Source organism: Ictidomys tridecemlineatus, chromosome 15 (genome assembly GCF_052094955.1).
Source record: "Ictidomys tridecemlineatus isolate mIctTri1 chromosome 15, mIctTri1.hap1, whole genome shotgun sequence".
Lineage (NCBI taxonomy): Eukaryota > Metazoa > Chordata > Mammalia > Rodentia > Sciuridae > Ictidomys > Ictidomys tridecemlineatus.
In genome coordinates, this window is record NC_135491.1 from 57,030,269 (window position 1) to 57,049,135 (window position 18,867).

At 49.4% G+C, this 18,867-nt stretch overlaps 1 protein-coding gene across 1 annotated transcript in view; it reads left to right on the top strand.

Annotated features, from left to right (window-relative positions):
• Cdh13 (cadherin 13) overlaps window positions 1–9,754 on the top strand; it is an 854,075-nt gene extending 844,321 nt beyond the window's left edge. The window contains exons 12-14 of the mRNA XM_078032736.1: window positions 225–458; window positions 2,846–3,064; window positions 8,174–9,754. Of these exons, the coding sequence (XP_077888862.1) occupies window positions 225–458; window positions 2,846–3,064; window positions 8,174–8,181 (461 nt within the window). The 3' untranslated portion in view covers window positions 8,182–9,754. The remainder of the gene's footprint in view (window positions 1–224; window positions 459–2,845; window positions 3,065–8,173) is intronic.
• Window positions 9,755–18,867: the final 9,113 nt, after the last annotated feature.

Genomic DNA, 18,867 nt, shown 5'->3' on the forward strand with positions numbered 1-18,867 from the left:
GATTTAGCTGGAAGAATTTTAGTCAACAGTCTCAGATATGATTTTAAAAAGAAATCTTTGTAAACCACTAAACTTTATACCAAAAATGCAATCTACTGTGGTTAGTCCTGCCTGAGACTGCTAATAATTGTGGATGCAAAATGCAGTAAGTATGCACCGCAGAAGTACTGTGTAGGTCACCCTCGGGTTCCCAGTTACCCACTAATGCCTTGCCCCTCCCACAGGCAACCCCCCGGCCACCGGCACCGGGACCCTGCTGATAACCCTGGAAGACGTGAACGACAACGCTCCCTTCATCTACCCCACGGTGGCCGAGGTCTGTGACGATGCCAAAAACCTCAGTGTGGTCATTTTGGGAGCCACAGACAAAGACCTTCACCCAAACACAGATCCTTTCAAGTTTGAGATCCACAAGCCAACCGTCCCTGACCGAGTCTGGAAGATCTCCAAGATCAACAGTAAGTGGCTGGAGCATTGCGCTCACCTCCAGGTCCGAACTTCGACTCTCTGCTTCTCTTTCCAAAATCCTCTTCCTCCCCTACTCTCTGGGTTCTCGGGGTTTAAGTTACTCATGCATTGTAGAATGCTGACGGTTTCCTTTGGCATGCATTTATTTGTTTGTTTGTTTGTTTGTTTATTTTATTTTGGTATTGGAGATTGAACCCAGGGGTTCTCAACCACTGAGCTGCACCCCAGCCCTCTTTTTATTTTTTAATTTGAGACAGGGTCTCTCTAAGTTGCTGAGGCTGGCCTCATCCTTGCCATCCTCCTGCCCCAGCCTCCTCTGTCCCTGGGATTACAGGCATGTGCCACTGCACCCAGCTGGATAGTTTTCCTACCAGCAATTGAATCCAATCCACTGAAGATCAGTTTCTTAGAACTGCAAACATGGAAGTTTCCTCTTCTGCTTCCCGCCCTCTATTTGCAGTCTGTCCCCAGCATTCCTGTACCAACTGTAGTCTCTGCCACCCACCCTGCCCAAGTGGCCAGTCGTAAGACGGTCGCTCTGGGCTCTCCCTCTCTCCTCTTGGTGTTAATTGAAGTCCACATGGTCTTCCATGTGGCTGTCTTGCACAGAATACTGGCCAGCCACCCCAGTCTTGAGCCTTCCAAAGCCAGGGCCCCCTGCTTCTCCCCACCCGTCTCTGGGCTCAGGGTCTCCCATCCAGAGACAGAGAACTGTGAACTTGCCCCAGCACTTTGGAGAGACGCTCCGGGGAGCTCCCGCCTGCATAAGGGACTCAGAACAGAAGGTACTGGACCAAGAAGCTACGCGGTCTTCAGCCTCACTCTAGCTTTATGCTGCCGACTCCCCAGCTGGGGGTAGTGTGGGGATCACCTTGGCCGCCATCGTCACCCGGGACCTTCTCCCAGGTCCCCCTCTCTCATTCGTGAAACTCACAGGGCTCTTTCTCTCAGTCTTCCCACATTTGACCCAGCGTTTATCATCTGCCTTATTAATTACGAAGGGCCCTTTTCCAGGGCCTCACCCACTTTCCTCAATAAATGTGAGCCAAGTTCACCTTCTAGAAAAGAAAAAGAAGAAAAAAAAAATCCCACAGAGGAGCACATCAGATAAACCCTCTGTCCACCGCCTCGGGGATGAACCCGTCCTGCTCTTGACCTGGTCAGGACTCGCAGTTCACATCAGCGGAGCATTTTTAGGGGCAGGGAACGGCCCATCTCATTACGTACAAACGAGTCGTAGGACTGCGCAGACTCTTCTACTACAGAGCCTCCTCCGTGGTGACAGCCCTGCTCAGAGCTCATGTTATTAGAGCCTCTCTCATGCTATTGATTCTATTTGCCTGATCGTCTATTTTATTGCTTTTTAAAGAATGAACTCTGTTCCACTGATGATTTTTAATTAGAACAGCCCTCCTCTTGTTGGAGGGCTTGGGCTTCCCTTGCTCGTTTCTGTGGCTGATTTTGTGACCATCACCAGTTCTTTCCGACTGGAATTTTCTCATCCAAGAGTCTCTTCCCGACATCCCCCACAGGACTCTGCCATTCCACAGGTGGCCGTCCTCCCGCTGAGGATGACCGTCCTTGGTTCATATCATCCCCCTCTTGCCCTCCCGAGTGATTTAAGAGATGAAGCCTTCTACACTGGTCTTGTTTTCCCCGGGTTGTTTTCTGAATATTTAGCACCAGAAAGGAGCCATTTGGGGACATATCATAGTCCTCCGAGTGACTAAAAGGAGAAGAGCCCCAACCCCAGGGACAGGACAGATGGGGCCTGCTCCTGAGTGCAGCCCAGTGGTCAGAGCAGGTCCCCCCTCGCTCCTGAGATTAGGAGAGTGGAGAGGAAGCCCAAAGATCCCGTCCCATGTGTCGTCCTCACCAGACCTAGGGCTGTGGCTAAGGACAGACAAAGCCCAGCTACAGAGCCCGTCTCCATGACAGCGCCTGGCGCCTGCTCGGATCTGGAGTGGCGAGTTTTCACGAGCGCCTTGCCAGTGCGGGGGCGGTCTTGGTGGAGATGGCCGGAGAGGAGGAGTAGGTGTCCTGAGGAGTTCTTGGTACTTGACCACTTCCGACAGCAGCCCCCTCAAAACTGGTCATAACAGCTCTGAAGTGTCCACCCTGTAGGAACAGAAGCGTCCCTCCCAGCACTGTCCCACAGAGGAGCCACCAGCCACCGATGGCCACAGGGCATTTGAAATGTGGCTTCTGCCACCGAGGAACTGGATTTGTATTTTTACTTGAGGTTCCTGGGTTTCCATGTGGCTGCCCCCGTGGCAGGGCTTCTAAGTGCAGGCCTGTCGTGTGGGGTTCAGTCACCCAAACCTCGGTCTGCGCCGGGAGAAGCCTCACCTCCCCCGGGGGCCCCTTGTCTTCACAGACACCCACGCCCTGGTCAGCCTGCTTCAGAATCTCAACAAGGCCAACTACAACCTGCCCATCATGGTGACAGATTCAGGGAAGCCGCCCATGACGAACGTCACAGATCTCAGGGTACAAGTGTGTTCCTGTAAGAATTCCAAAGTGGACTGCAACGCGGCGGGGGCCCTGCGCTGGAGCCTCAGCCCCGTCCTGCTCCTCTGGCTCTTCAGTCTAGCTTGTGAGTCGGCCCCCACCCCTGTGCATGCGCCCCCGTGGACAGGGACGTCCCCACACTCACAGCCCATTTGTTTTCCCTTCTGATTTTGCTGTTTTTCTGTTGTGGTATATCTTTCCAAGAAAACTTATCCCAGAAGAAGCATTCCTCCTTGGTTTCTGTCCATAGGATAGAAAAATCTTACAAGTAAAAGTGCTCCAGCTAATGTGTAAAGGCACCTTAAAAGTCCCCTGCCAGCATTCTGAGGAGCTGTGACAGGCACTCCTGCGACCCAGGTGACAAGCAAAGCTTCCTGCAGATGCCACTCAGCTGGAGCTAAGGAAAATGCGCCCAGATGGGTGACTGGCCCACCAGGGGCCTGTCTCTGTGTGGTGCAGGACGATCCCTTACAAGGTCAAGGCAGACGCTGTGCCTTTCTAAGAACAGTCCTCCGGAGCCGGGTGGGGGAGGTTGGTATAAGGAAAGATAAATTTATCATTCACATGTTTTCCGCTGATCAGTAGTAATGAATATGATATAATGAAATACTACTTTAAACAAATGAATCATGCTGGGTAGTACACATGTGAGCACCATGTGAGCAAATCCGGCCAACTCTTTGCTGCTTGTGGAACATGAACTAGCACCGTTTCAGCCTTGACAGTTTTTCACAACACTATGCCATCCGAAAGACCCCGGGGCCTTGGGGTTTACATTTGGGGAAATTACTGGTGTATGTGGCCATTAGGCTGAGGGCAAGTGGGCAGAGGAGAGGTCAGCAGGCCTTGCTGCATCCTGAGAGGGAGGTCGCGGGTCCGCGGGATCACACATCTTGGCCTCACGGGCTCCCTGTGCACACAGCTCTGGGAGGGACCCGAGTCCTGTGAGTGGAGCAAGAAAAAAAAGCCTGGCCTGGTCCCGCTGGCCCTTCACACCATGCATTTCCTCAACACGGCAGGTCACCCTCCCTCTGAGCTGCTTCTCCGCCCCACTACCTCGGATGACTGACACCATCACCACCATCGTCCCACGGGTCCCCAGGGCTCCTCTGGCACCCCCAGCTTCAAAGCTCAAACCCCGCACCTTCTGCCCCTCGCCGCCTCCCACTCCCAGCTCAGGTCTGCTGTCTCCACTTGTCTGGACCCACTTGCAGGTCTCCTGCCTCCACGTAGCTGAGAACCGGGGGGAAGACAGTGAAGTCAAGAGGCCTCCGCTGGGTGCTCCCCTGGGTGCTCCCCTGGGTCTTCTTTGAAAGTAGGAGACGATTTCATCCACAGTGAAGGAAGGATAGAGAGGTCCGGAGGTGGAGAAGACATGAGCAAAGGTTGTAAGGGCGAATAGCTAGGCTTCCCAAGAGACGGGCCAAGGTCACCCAAGGGCAGAGACGGCCTTGGGTGGAGATCCCTGTGGCACCAGCCTTCCAGGAAGGCATTTAAGCAGCTCACAGAATGAAAACATGCATAACACTGCGGGTCCAACTACACTGCGAAGAGCAGAAACCAACTAGGAAGCGCTGGACAGAGTTTAACTGACACTAGATTTGGGGATGGGATGTTTTCTGGAAGCCCTGAAACTAGATTCCCCAGCCACAGCCCTTGGAAGAATCTCAGGACCAGGGAAGTGGACTGGTGACTCTGTCTTTAAAGCAGGGCATGCTGAGTGCAGCACACGGGCCCGTTTTTATAAATAAAGTTTCATTGGAACACAGCCTTGCCCATCCTGGGACGTCTGCTTTCCACTACAGCACAGAAATGAAGTCTTGTGAAGGAGGCTGCGTGGCCTACAAAGCCAACACTTACCATCAGACCTTTACAGAAAGGGCGCCAGCGGCCACTGCCTGCTGTAAGGCCTCCTCCATAAGGGGCCTGAGGTCATGGCACAGACCACGCCTGTCACACGGCGTGGGAGGAAGAAGTGGGGTTCCCTCCTCCCCTCAGAAAAGATTCAGATCCCAGTAGACTAGCATTACCCAGGAGACTTTCTTCTCCATCTCCTTCGTTGATTGGGTGATTTGATCCCCATTAGCCTGGAAAGGTCCCTGGGCTAGTGAGCTACGGAGCCAGCAGTCGCCATTAGACCACCTACCCCTTGGAGATAGATGAGAAAGCACGTGCATTTTAGTATGAGGTTGTAGCTGGCTTCATTGCAACTGAGAGGTGAACAGAAGGAGCTGTAGGTCCTTCTTTGACTTCTAAAAATAAAGGAAATAAAACTAATAACATTGAGGGTTAAAAAAAGGAAATGAGATTATTGTTACTGTCAATTTTGTTGCATAAATTATATCCTGATAACCCTGGGGAGGCGAGTCTTCCCTCAGCGCCCACCCGGAGTAGCAGACGGCTGACGGCGAGGCTGCGTCTGTAGTTTCCAGCACAGCTCGGTGTGGGCTGGCACGGGCAGTCTTAAGAGACTCGTCCAGAAGCCTTTCTGACCATGGCTTTTGCCTTATTAATCAGAAATAGCAAGAATAGAAAAGGAGATCAGTGAACCGTTTTAACAAGTACCAAAACCCAACGTCTCTGTAGTGGGGTGTGGGCTGGTGGAGAGCCAAAGACAGCTCATTTTACTCCCCTGAAATTTCTCATTAGTTTTTTTTTTAACTAATGAATTATTTGCATACGATAAAATCCACCTGGTTTAAGGGTACAGTTTGATGAATTGTGTTGACCATCCTCGATCACGAGCCACACCCCAATCGAGAGAGTTCCCTTTGCTATTGATCCTTTCCCACCGCCAGGCCCTCACTGATCTGCTGTCTCTAATGATAATTTTGCCTGTTCTAGAATTTCCCAGAGTGCATCACTATTCTGTTCCTTTTTATTGTGAAGCATGTTGTAGGCAGAGGCAGAGCCGGAAGAGGCTCAGAACATGAATAGAACGGGCCATCCTTTGCCTGCAGGTGGCCCCGGGTCATGCTTTGTAGAGCAGCCATGGTCCCTTCAAGTGATCTGACTGCATGGACAATGATAGGTGACCCTTGAGGGATTTCTAGGTGCCACGCACATGCAAGCAAGAGCTTTACATAAATTACATAGATTACCTCGTGTAATCATCTCAGCACGGCTAGGAGGTAGGATCATTTACATTATGGTCTAAATTGACTTAAGACGGGGATTGGAGACTCTAATTTGAAAACAAAGGGCTGGAGACTAATTTAGTGGATTTTATTCAGTCCAAAATTTGTTTTAATTTTTAACCAATTTGCCCCCTAAGGGACAGTTGGAAATGTCTAGAAACAGTTCTCATCCTGGTATCTGGGAGGATGCTGCTAGCGGCACCTAGTGGACAGAGGCCAGGGCGCTGCTGAGCATCTGCAGTGCACAGGACACCTCAGCGCCAGAGGCATCCACCCCAAGGTCACCAGAAGCCTGCCTCCCAGGGTCTCTAGAAACAGTGAGATTTGGGAGGCAGCCCAGCCTTGAACAGTCCAACAGCTTGTGACCATTTAGAAAAGAAAAAGGACTGAGTGTCCAACTACAGAACCTCTGAAGGATGTTCCTCCTTTTGCTCCTTCAAAAATGCTCCATATTTCACAACTGTCTTGCAACTTGGCTGCAAATGAGACCCATCCCTTGTGGCAAATCTAAGTGCCACATCAAAACCTAGAAGTTGTGAGCAGAATGGAGGCCATCTTCAGCGGGCCCTTGTGGGCAGAGGCAGGACGGCGGATTGCAGGTAGCTGACAGAGGCTGGTGCACACGTGCATGCCACCCACAATCTGACAGGTCCCCTCCTCTCCTCTCCTGATGGCACAGGACTCTGTAACAGAAGCCCGGCGTGGAGGGCTCTGACAACTGGCACTGGAGTCAGGATGGTTTCCACTGCTTGGAGAAACCCCGGTCCTGGCTGGAATCCATGCTCAGCTCTGCGGGAGCTGCCTGGGCTTGGAAGTGCTTGCAGGGAATGAGGTAGAAGGAAATGAGTCACCTCAGCTGGATCTGGGCATCCTCAAGGAGCGCCTCCCAGCTGACAGCTGAGCTGGGTAGAACAACAGTCTCCATCACTGGGGCCGTCCTCTCAGGGGGCCTGAAGAAATGGCCAGGAGCAGGAACTGGGCTACTGGGCTGCTATACACACCCTACATGCTTGTCACCCTCTGTGACCTTTTCCATTGAGTGACATGCTCTCACAGCCCACAACTCTGCTACACGGTGCCTCTTGTCCCCTGGGAGCACAGTGCTGCACACCTGTAGTTGGTTGATAATGGCTTTCAAAGCTGTCCTCTTTCTGACCCCTGGATCCAGGAAACATGGCATCCTACCTGGTACAAGAGACTTTGCAGGTTATTAGGCCAAGGGTGGTAAGATGGGTGGTGGCCCTGAGTTAGCCAGGTGAGCCAATATCATCACAAAGTCCTCACAAGAGGGACAAGGAGATATTGGTTATAAAAGCCGCGTGATGGTGAAAACAGAGGCAGAATTAGAGAGAGAAGATGCTATGCTGTAGGCTTTGAAGGATGGGGATGCGGACATCTGAAGAGGCTAGGAAAGGCCAGCAGGCAGACGGACCAGCCCTGCTAACACTGAGTTTGCTCTGTAAGACTCATCCTGGACTCATACCTCCAGAACTGTCAAATATATCTGTGTTGTCTTAAGCCACAACATTTTTGGCCATATGTTACCACAGTAATAAAAAACAAGCATAATATTCTGTGACCAAATATATATTTATGGGACAATCATCAGTATCTTAGCTGCAAGTCCCCTTGCTCAGCATTTTATGTGCATGACTAGGCTCATTGGTAGCAAGGCTAATTGCAACTGTTGGACTCAGAGGAGGGACTTGGCATCTGAAGTCATCATTAACGTTTTCAAAGAAATTCAGTGTGTGTGTGTGTGTGTGTGTGTGTGCGCGCGCGCGCGCACATGCTGGGGATGAAACCCAGGGCCTCATGCATGCTAAGCGTAAGTTCTGCCTCTAAGCTGCACCCCCAGCCCCAAGTCCAGCTTCTTAACACATAAACCAGCAGCACCATTATTCTCTCTTCAAATGTCAAGCTAGAGAGAAAAAATAAATTCCCCAAGGTGGTGCGGTGTTTGTTACAGCTTGTCAGTCACTTATCCAGTGTTTAGCTAAAATGTTTTGAATTAAGTTGTGATATCCGCGACCTAACTCTGAGCCTTTTCCATTCAGGTCTGTGAGAACTCCTGACATCTGAAGCTTGACTCCCAAGTTTCCATAGCAACAGGAAAAAGAAAAAAAAAAAAAAACCTATCCAAATCTGAAGATTGCCGTTTACAGCTATTGAACTTCACAACTAGGCCTCAATTGTTCCAGGTTTCCATTTTCTTTGCGATTTCACTTAGTCTGTACTTCACCATTTTGACAGCATCTTCCTTCCTCCTTTAATTAATGGATCCTCTGAATTTTTCCTGAGTGTTTATAGATCATGACATAGAACTTGACCTTTGGGAGCAGGAACAATGACTACTTTTTCTGATGTGTTGACACGTTGCTAGCCCCTGCTCCTCACATCCAGCTGTGTCTGTGGGTGCGTATCTGTATATGTATGCGTATCTGTCTGTGTATATACATGGTATTTATAGAGAGAGACTATACAGGAGAAGCCTAGTTTTGATATGCCATTCTTCTTGAAAGGTGAAACAGAGGGGGCAGAAGCTGAGACAGCTAAACCTCCAAGGCCTCAGTAAAAACCTTGGCACAAGTACAGGCCGCCAAGCAGTCACCTCTGTCCTGCAGCCACGTCCCCAGCAGCCCACTCGGTTTGAAGGCTGAATGCTGAATGACCAGCGGGCAGGTCCCTAGAGAGGCAGGGCAGAGAAGGAAGTCCTTTCTCATTAGTGTGAGGACCGCCACCAACTCCCACTGCCACCAAATGCCGTGATCCTGAGCCAAGGTGGTGAGGGCAGAGCAGGAAACCGTGCCATCCAGTGCCAAGGAGGGGCTGCCACACTCCTTCATGGACACCAATGTGCATCGGTGTGCAGCCTGAACCCAGCGGGACGCTGGCTCTTGTGGCGACTAGGATCGGGTGGAGAACCTCCCCTCTGTGCTATGTGCACGACTGCAAATGCCATCAGAGAGGTGAGACGTGCATACCAAGAGGCCAACAGGTACCATCTTGTATACACATATATGCCCACATGTATAGACATGTATGCACATAAACACCGTTTGTTTCATGTATACAGGCATAAAATAGAGTAAATACAGGTAGTTTTAAAAGTACCCTTTTGTGTGAATTGACTACCGTTGTTTGCGAACCTGAAAATAAAAGACGTTCATTATGTATGAGAAGTAATTGATTTTTATTCTGTGAGCATGTAAAAGTAAGAGGAAAGTTAGTTCTTGTACTAAGATTATCTTCTTGTTGATAAACTGTAAACGAACCATCTGAGCTCACACCAAATTTTTCTATCAAATAAAACTAGTGACAGCCTGTGGCTTTTTATTAGAGCTTGCCACGAGCTAGGGTAAGGTAAGTGTCTTAGCATATTTTAATTCGGTTGCTTACTAAAGGTTTTAACCACACACACACATGCACACCCACAGTTTCTTATGCAATCTATGTTTGCCCTATGCTTTTCAGTTAGCCTTTTGTAGGAAGTAGAAGTCACCTGTTGTCTTTGTTGTAGTGAAATTATGCAGATAGAGTTCCATATATTGTATTTGTTTCAATAGTAAATCTTTTTGGAACATATAGAATGCAGAGATTTTTTTTCCATTAAAATAAATGGGTATTGGTGGTTAAAACTGCTGGGCAGTAGCTTTTCTCTGATTTTATGTGTGTCTAATATCACTGATTCTGGGTCTGGTCTTGGAGAAGTTCACAGTTTTGAACTCCGGGGCCTCTGCACCCCCTGTTGGGGGGATGGGTCTGGGAAGCCAGAAGCACCAGCTCACCGCTGGTCTTGGGCACCTGACTCATGTCACCATGACTGAAAAGTTGGTGGCAACTCACAGACAAGGGCACTGTTCTCAGGTTGATGACCATACTTAGCAGTCAGTGATGTGTCCATAGCCCCAAGACATGGGGATCTTCTCTTGAATAAGTCCCAGTGCCTAATCAGGGGACATCACACCTTCAACATGACATGACCGTTATCCACCAGTGCAAGACACCACGCGGGGCAGGGACTCTAAGTCTGCACATGCACATCTTATAAGATTTCCCCCTTGGGCTTTGGAGGGCACAACCATCTGCCTCCCGATGCACCTCACTGCCCTCCTGCTGCTGGGCCAGGGGAGAATGTTCACCATTGAACGACCCAAGGAGGACCCAGCCACAGCCAGGTGGTAGACAGCCTGACCCGCCTCCCACCTGACAATCAGAAAGCTCACCCACCGGCTGACCTTGAGCCATCTCCAGGGGGAAATACGGAAGGAAACAAAGGGTAAGGCTCTTGCTTCTCTCCCAGGCCAAGACCTCCTGTCCTTGGCAGGCCACAGAGGCGACACCACTTAGCTTGGAGTGGAGAACAGCTGGTGGGCCCCGTTCCGCATGGACAGGTAGAACTCACCTCAACTCTTCCTCATCAGGATGGAGATATTTCCATAGCGTTGCTCTTCCTAATCCTTCCCAAAGAAGAGAAAAACAGGTGGATCTCAGAAGCCTAAGTAGAGTGTGTCTGGGTCGCAGGAGGTCTCAACATGCTAGGACGTGTTCTATTGTTACCAAATGCACAAGTAGAGCTGAAATGGGATTTTACTGTCCCCTAGCATTTCTCTATGTCCGCATTACTTTCTAAGAAGTCAAGTAAGAGCAAGAAACTACTTTCCCAGTTACTGAGCCCAAGACGGGGGATTTAATTTCCATGAGCCATGGCCACACTTTGCTTCTTTATACGAGCACATCAACCCCCCTAGCTGACCCAGAATTACATTTTCCCTCCATTTTACATATGACAAATTAATTATAACAGATGATTTATTTCAATAAGAATATGCAAGTGTTGTCTAATTTTGATCAGAGTCACTTCCAGGGCTGCAAGTTCTCCAAATGAGCGTCACTTCAGGCAGATACACCTGCTGCACCCCTCAGCCAATGCCAGCTAATCTGAACATCACAGCAAAATAAATCCAGTTAATTTTCATGGTAGGTGTCAAATAAGGCTTTGACTCTTAAAGAACATTGTAGGAATTATGATAGCTCATCTCAGACCTTCAAAATGTCCTTTTACACAGTCTGATGGATGGAATAATCATTGATCATCAAAGTTACAGAGTAGATGAAATTGTGTTTCAGCCAAAACAGATAAATTGGATCCTGAATTTGGGATGTGACAAGTCAAATACTGTTAATAAGTCTGCGTTGGACGCTGGGCTCAGTGTGGTCCCACCCACAATCAAGCTGTCCAGATGACGGAGAGAAAAGCAGTCTACGCTTCTGGGCTGTGTGGACAGGGAACAGGAGGCGACTGGCAATAATGACAGTTTCCCTGTTGGTTGCCTGTTCTGAGGCTTCTCCATACAAAGCTCTTCCTGTGTAGGTCAGCTCAGCCACACAACAGCCACACCCCGCAACAACAGTCACCTCCCCGATTAGACGAGAAGGAAGAGGAGACTCCAAGCAGCCAAATGCTTGTGAAGGCAAGCAGTTGCCAGAACCAAAACCCAGGCCCCTGGCTCCGGGACTCCTGCTCTTCCTGCCACATACAGTGCCACTCCTAACACAGCCTCAAAAACCAGTCGGAAGGCCTGGCACAGACCAGGAACAGTCTGCAGCCTGGGCTGCAGGGGCTCTCTGTCCAGCCAGCTTCCTCCTACCAGGCACTTCTTACCAACGCTCTCTACCATGAAATGCCCGGTGCTTTCTAATTCTGATAATGTTCTTGAAAAACTGTTAACAGTATTCTAAGTTAATACTGGAACCTTAGAAAAATGTTCTATGCAAGATATCATAACTTCTTGAGTATCCCTGCCCCTTCCTTCCCATGCCTGGATAGCAAGTATGAAGAAGCTTCTGCCAGATTAATTCAGTACCCTGATTCGCCAAAAGTAAGTTCGCGTTCCCCAAGCACCCATCCACTTCCAACCCACGGAGGCAGGGGAACCTGAGCAAGAAGGTGGCGTGGGATTTCCAAGAGTCCCGACTGGGCTTGGTTGCAGGCACAGTTCAAGTACGACATTTCAACAGGGTCTCCAGGCAGTTTCTGGTTTCGTAAAATGTAGCCCAGTCATCTGTCCAGGTACACTTGCCTTCAGCATGAGTGGACAGATCAACCACACCAACCGGAAAGGTGGCCAAGAGACAGACCCTGCCACTGCTTCTGTTGGTGACCAAATCACCCAGTGAGCGGGCTGTGCCTTTCACACAGACCACCTACCCTCTCTTCTCTTCTTCACTGACCTTCAATACCTCTCTGAATTGAATGAGAAATGCTTTCCTAATTGTTTTCCTAATTGTTCCCATGAAGTAATTAGCAATTCTTTCACTGTTACTGGCTGGAGATACAGCTCAGCTGGTAGAGTGCTTGCCTTGCATGCACAAGGCCCTGGGTTCAGTCCCCAGCACCTGTCACCCTTCCTAGAGTTCCCATGGCTGATGGGCTAGTCTGCTACTAAGAAAATTCTCCAGCTCTGATTGTGTTCCACACACGCACGTTCAGATTTAGAGACAGAGTAAAACGGTGGGACAGGGCATGAGAATGAGGATTTCAGATATGAACTTGAATTCTATAAATTAAGAATAAACCTATAAACAGAAATAACTCGCCAAATTAAGTGAGCATAAAAGCCTCCTTCTGTCTTATGGTCACCTCCCTTATAGGAGGGTTGCTGAGCTTACCACGCCTCTGGTCCATTTGGCTAGACCTGCTCAGGGCCGGGTGATGGTGAGACACAGCCCCGGAGTAAGAATAAAGTCATTCTGCATGGATAACACGCAGCAGTGGGGTTACTGAGGGTCAAAGGCGAGGCTACGGAACAAAACCTGTTGTCAAGCACATGTTGGTGCTGTTGATGGAAAAACATTACTTGTCCCTCCTGAAATCAAAATTTTCAGAGATTTTTAAATGCACTTGTTCATAAATACCCAAAAGGGATAATAATTTATCTTCTTCAAATATTCAACTTGATCGCAGGTGCCAATCTTTCAAGCCCTGGTTCTGAACTTGACAGTTTATGAGCTATAAATGGGCAGTTGCTCTATTGCGTAGTTGCAAATGAATTTGTTGCTTGTTTATGAAACATTCAAGTCATGGTTATGGGGAATTCCATCCCGTGTGCATGGCCTAGACAAGCTTCAACACTGTGAGGTCCAAATACAGTGACCAAGCAAAAGGACACAGCTTCTAGCAGTGCTTGAGTTAACCTGTAGCGTTTAGGGACTGTGACAAAGTCAAATGCTGTCAGCTTAAGAATCAGCTCTTCTTCCTTCATATTAGGCAAGTCCTTCTCATGTGGAAAAACAGACAGATGGCAGCTAGATAGACAGCAAGAAGCATGGAGAGATACCGAACAAGAAAGAGAAGAGGAAAGCGTTCATACTTTGGTTTGTTTAGTTTGGGGATCTGGGGATTTTTAACCCAGGGACGCTTACCACTGAGCCACATTCCCAGCCCTTTTTATTTTTTAGTTTTTTGAGACAGGGTCTCTCACTAAATTGCTTAGGACCTTGCTAAGTTGCTGAGGCTGGCTTCAAACTTGCAATCCTCCTGCCTCAGCTTCCCAAGTCTCTGGGATTTCAGCAGGCACCATCACACCCAGCTAGGTGTTCATTGAATAAATGCCTCCTGTGGAATAGACACTTCATGTATTTATATTTGTATGTACATATTACATTACACATCGAGTATATAATTTATATGTAATGTACATATACATAAGTGTACATGTAATCACACAATTTATGCAACATAAAATAGACACTGTCTCCATTCTACAGATGAAGACTCTGATGCTCACAGTTAAAATTCTCATGTGCCAGGAGTCATACCTGCTGAATGGTGGGCATGACCCCACTCTGGTACTTTTTCTGCTGACCCTATGACAGCACCACCACATATGCCACTAGGAACAAAAGGATGAGCTGGTGCCATCACACACCACACGTGAAAGTGGCAATGACTAAATAAACCTGGACCAGCAGGCCAAGCAGAAGAGAAGAAACCCAACTTGTGCTGATGGCTGTCTTCCTCCTGGTAGTCTGTCTCCAGGAGACTGCTAGTTTGGGTAAATAAATACAAAACGATTTCTTGGCAGCCAGTCGTGGAGACACTAATTTAGAAAATTGCCTCAAATGAACATAAGCAGCATAAACCAACACTCCAAACCACCAGCACAGCAATCTAGACGATCAGCACACCATTGATCAAACGAGTTCTCGGGCCTTCTGTGGACAGCCGAGGAGGCCAAGGCCCCCTCTCGCCTTTGCACACAGTCCACCCCGTGCAGTGCAGCAGGTGCACTCGGCAGAATCCAGCCAAGCCTGGTTCTCACTGGTATCCCAGCCAAGAGGACGGCACTGGAATGATGGTGCTTCCAAAGTAAATCTGCCCACGCTGGGCTGTTTTCTCTGACCAAGCCCTGCATCTGGCCCTGGGGGGGCCTGCATGGGTGGATGGTGAGTTCCGGCCCCCAGGGTCCTCCTGCCAGCAGGGCTGCCCTGGAGGATTGCTCCACACACAACAGGAACCCAGCACCCACAGGAATCCCACACCATCCTTCCTGAGCTCAGTCCCCCAGAAGCCACCAGATATCCCCCATTCAGCAACACTTCCCCATGCTTCTCCTTTTCAAATAACAGAACCAGGTGCCATCAAAGCCAACGCACATTCGTTTCCCTTTCACTCCCCGTCTTCTCCTATGGCAGAATTTGCAGGCTTTAATCCCACGAGGGTGTGTTCACAATTCAGCCACATCCCTACCCCCACCCCTCACTCACTCTGCACTTCAAAATGCCAGCCGGGCCTCAGCCACAACCCCAGTGTCAAACTAGATAATTTGAAATGCATGATTTTGCTTAAATTTATTTTTTCAAACTGTACATCACTAAGAATAAAAAAAAAAACGTCACTTGGCCACTAAGATAGCAATCAAAATAAAGACAATGAAAACCAAAAGAGAGAGAGAGAGAGAGAGAGAGAGAGAGAGAATAATTGCCTGTTAAGTAGATACTATGTCTACTCAAGACACAGGGATGAGACTCTCTGTTCAAAGGAAAGGTGAATAAATCGGGGTTCAAGAGGTCCCAAAGACATAGTGAAGTCCAGCGAGATTCTTTGTCACAAACACCCAAGAGCTGAAGATGGAATTAGGAGATGCTGCTGTGTAGGTCACACTGTGTGACGTCAAGTCCACGGATCATCCAGAATCATCTGAATAGCAACAAAAGGAACAAGAGAACGTCAGGAGGCGGGTACAGAACCGCCAATGACCTGTCCTTCTCTTTCTGGAGCCCTGGCTGTGAAGCAGAAGCTCCAGAAGGGCCCAGATCCTTCAGGGTTCACCTTGAGTCGGGGGGGGGGGGGGGGGGGTCTCCATTTACTTTTCCACTTTCATCTGCTGAGAGGAGGACCCCAGGAAGCAGGAAGTGAGGCGAAGAAGCAAGCTCTGGAGTTGATGGCAGAGAACTCCGTCCAGGACCCAGGACTCTGCCTTGGACAAATACACGGCCCTGCAGGTGAGGAAGGCCATGTCCTCCTGAGACAGAAAGGCCTGACAGATAGACACAGGTGCTATCACAGTACTCGTGACGGACGCAAAGGAGACTAAGGGATTTTGACTGAGAGTCTGTTTCCTCCGTAGGTAAGGTCATCCTCTGAGTGAGGGGACTCAAACAGTAGGTTTGGGGAGCCTGGAAAGGTTTGGAATGGCCTCAGCCACCCAGGCCTCCAGAAGGTGAGGTCTCCTACTGTGAAAGCCAGGGGCAGGCTCCTGCTGCCACCTGAAAGAAAAACTGCCAGGTGAGCAGCAGCTCAGACCCAGGGGCGGGGCCTAACAGAGCCGCCTGGATGCAACCAGAAAGAACAAGTTGGCACTTGTCTAAGCCCTGCCACGCTGTGGCTGTGATCGCTCCTGCTCTGCTTGCCGGAGGCCAACACACAACACCTCAAGCTCCAGCAGCAATATATGCCTGGACACCTGCCTTAGTGTGTCCCCGAGAAAGGAGTGTGGAGAAGGGTCTGGCTTGAACCAAAAAGCTGCTCTAAAAGCACTGGGATAAATCGCTCCCGTAAAACCAAGCCAAGTTGAAAGGGGAAAAGAGAATCACAACATGCAATTAACCTAGAAAGAGGAAAAAAATGCTAAGAGGAGGTAAAGACAACTCAGGCCCTACAGTGAAAGTTAAACGTAAGGATTGCTCTGAACTGAAGTTTGAAAGGCAACTGCCAACACCTCACGCTACAGTCGTTTGGTTAATGTGAGCCAGGTTCAGGATGTCCCCATGAAGCACCACCAGCCACCAGTCAGCCAGTGAGGTTCTTGGGTAAAGTAGCTATTTGACTTAGTCTCCATACAGAGAAGGCATGCCGCCTTCTCTTTTAAGTGCAAAAAGTACATAATTAAATAAAGTGTTAAGTCTGTTTGTTATTTATGCAAAGAAAATTTCAATCTCTGTTTAAAAGAAAAAAAAAGCCTCAGTATCCCCCCCAGAAGGAAGGAAAGAAAGCAGGGAGAAAGCAAGAAAGGATCAAGAGGCTAACTCACTCCAGGTCCTGGCACTAACTAATTCGTGTTCTTGCATTGCTTGAGATCAGATCTTACTAGAATCCCTCTCCAGGTTCTGGGTGATCAGCTCCAAGCCAAGAAGTCTGAGGCCCTACTAGGCCTTGGTACACACTAACCGACACTTTTGGAAACTCTATAACCTAATACGAGTGGGTACTGTGGGTACCACCACATGTTAAGGTTGTGTCACTTTACCAACCAACCACTATGGGTTGAACTGAATCTCCCCAGACAAGACCTGTCCAAGTCCTAGCCTTCAGTAGCTCAGAACGTGACATTGTTTGGAAATAGGGCAATTATAGATATTATTAGTTAAGATGGAGTCATACTGGATTAGGATGGGCCCTTAATCCAAACTGTCCAGGGTCTTTATAAGAGAGACACAAGCACTGGGACAGAGGCTATGTGAATACAGAAGCAGAGATGCATCTACAGGCTAAGGAATGCCAAGGACGCTGGCCATCCCCAGAAGCTAGGAGAGGGATACAGACGGGGCCTTCCTCAGCAGGAGCAGACCTGCCTAACCCCAGGAGTTCACGCTGCAGCCTCCAGAACTGCAAGACGATAAATTTCTGTTGTTTTAAGCCACTGTTTTAGGGCACTTTGTTACAGTGGGGTTCTTTATACCAACCCTCAATCTCAATGTATATAGGGAACATTCTCAAGACAAAAATAAACTCACGCTTGAAGAGTGAGAGTACAGAATTCTAGGCAGTCTTCAACTTCCTCAGACTTGAGTCCCTGGGAGACATTTTGCAATGTTTGGAAGATATTTCAGGTTGTCTTAACTAAGGGTGCAGCAGAGGAGACACTGCTGGCATCTAGTGGGTAGAGGTCGGAAGTACTGCTCAACATCCTACAGGGCACTGGGCACCCTCTGCTACCAACAAGGAATTATCTGACCCTGATGCCAACAGAGCTGCTGTTGAGAAACACTGCCCTAAACTTGGGAAACTGAAGAGAATTCTAGAATGGTGGAAAAAGTAAAAGATGTAGTTGACCAACATCTTCCACTTCCTTAATCTGATTACCTCATTCAGCTCCTCTGTGTCTGATTTTTAAAATTGTAAAATGGTGGTAATCATATCACAGAGGTCTCTTGAGGTTTAAAACACGGGTATGTTGCTGGGCACAGTGGTGCACACACACCTGTAATCTCAGTGGCTGAAGAAGCTGAGACAGGAGAACCACAAGTCAGAGGCCAGCCTCAGCAATTTAGCAAGGCCCTAAGCAACTTAGTGAGAACTTGTCTCAAAATAAAAAATAGAAAGAGCTGGGGATGTAGCTCAATGATAAAGTACCCCTGGGTTGAATCCTCAGTACCAAAAACCAAAAACCAGTTACAGGAAAGCATTCTCCAAATACAAGTTTTCATCAACCCTTATGAAAAGTTTTGCAGGCCTAGCACAGGAAGGCAGATCTCTGTGTTAGGACTGGGGTGAGGGATAGGTGGTAAGGGGCAGCAGTGAGGCTGCAGTGGGCGTAACTGGGGAGGGCCTTTGAGTCCCACTGTCCATGGCCAACTCTGGTCCAGTCTGTTATGGACGCTGGTGGGCCTTGTAGCTGCAGCTGACCCCAAAAGAGCCCTCAAAAGAAGTAAAGGATGTGAAGATCGCTGGACCATGCCAGCGTACAGTGAAGGACTCTCCTGGAACTCGAGGTCCTCCACTCCCCAATCCTCACCACTCCGCCTTTACTAAACCAGAACCTGCCCTAAAGGCAGGCAGCATCGCCTGCGGGGGAGGAGCCAGGCTCTCAAGTGGCTGGGGCTCGGTTCCACGATGTGGAACTGGAACACAGGCGCAGGGAGTCCACTGCCACTAGAGAGGACGCCTGCCTCTCAGGGCGGGATGACAGAGGAACCAGGGCTCCAGGGCCCAGGCCTGTCTCTTGGCCCAGGGCGTTGATGAGGGTTTCTGTAAGGTGGCAGGATCCGGCAAGGCGCCCCTGCAACCGAAGGGAACCAGCTGCCTCTCGCCAGGGTCCGGGAAAGGGCCAAGGCCATCCCCCAACTGCTCTGCTCATTCCAGGCGCCCTGGGCTGGGCGCTCCGCGGGACCAAGCCTGGTGGGCGGGGCCTTGAGGCGAGGGCGGGGCCTTGAGGCGAGGGCGGGGCCTTGTCTCGGAACGGAAGCGCCGGGCCTCGCGGCCCTTCCGGCGCGTGACGTGGACTACCGCTCCCACAATGCCCCGCGG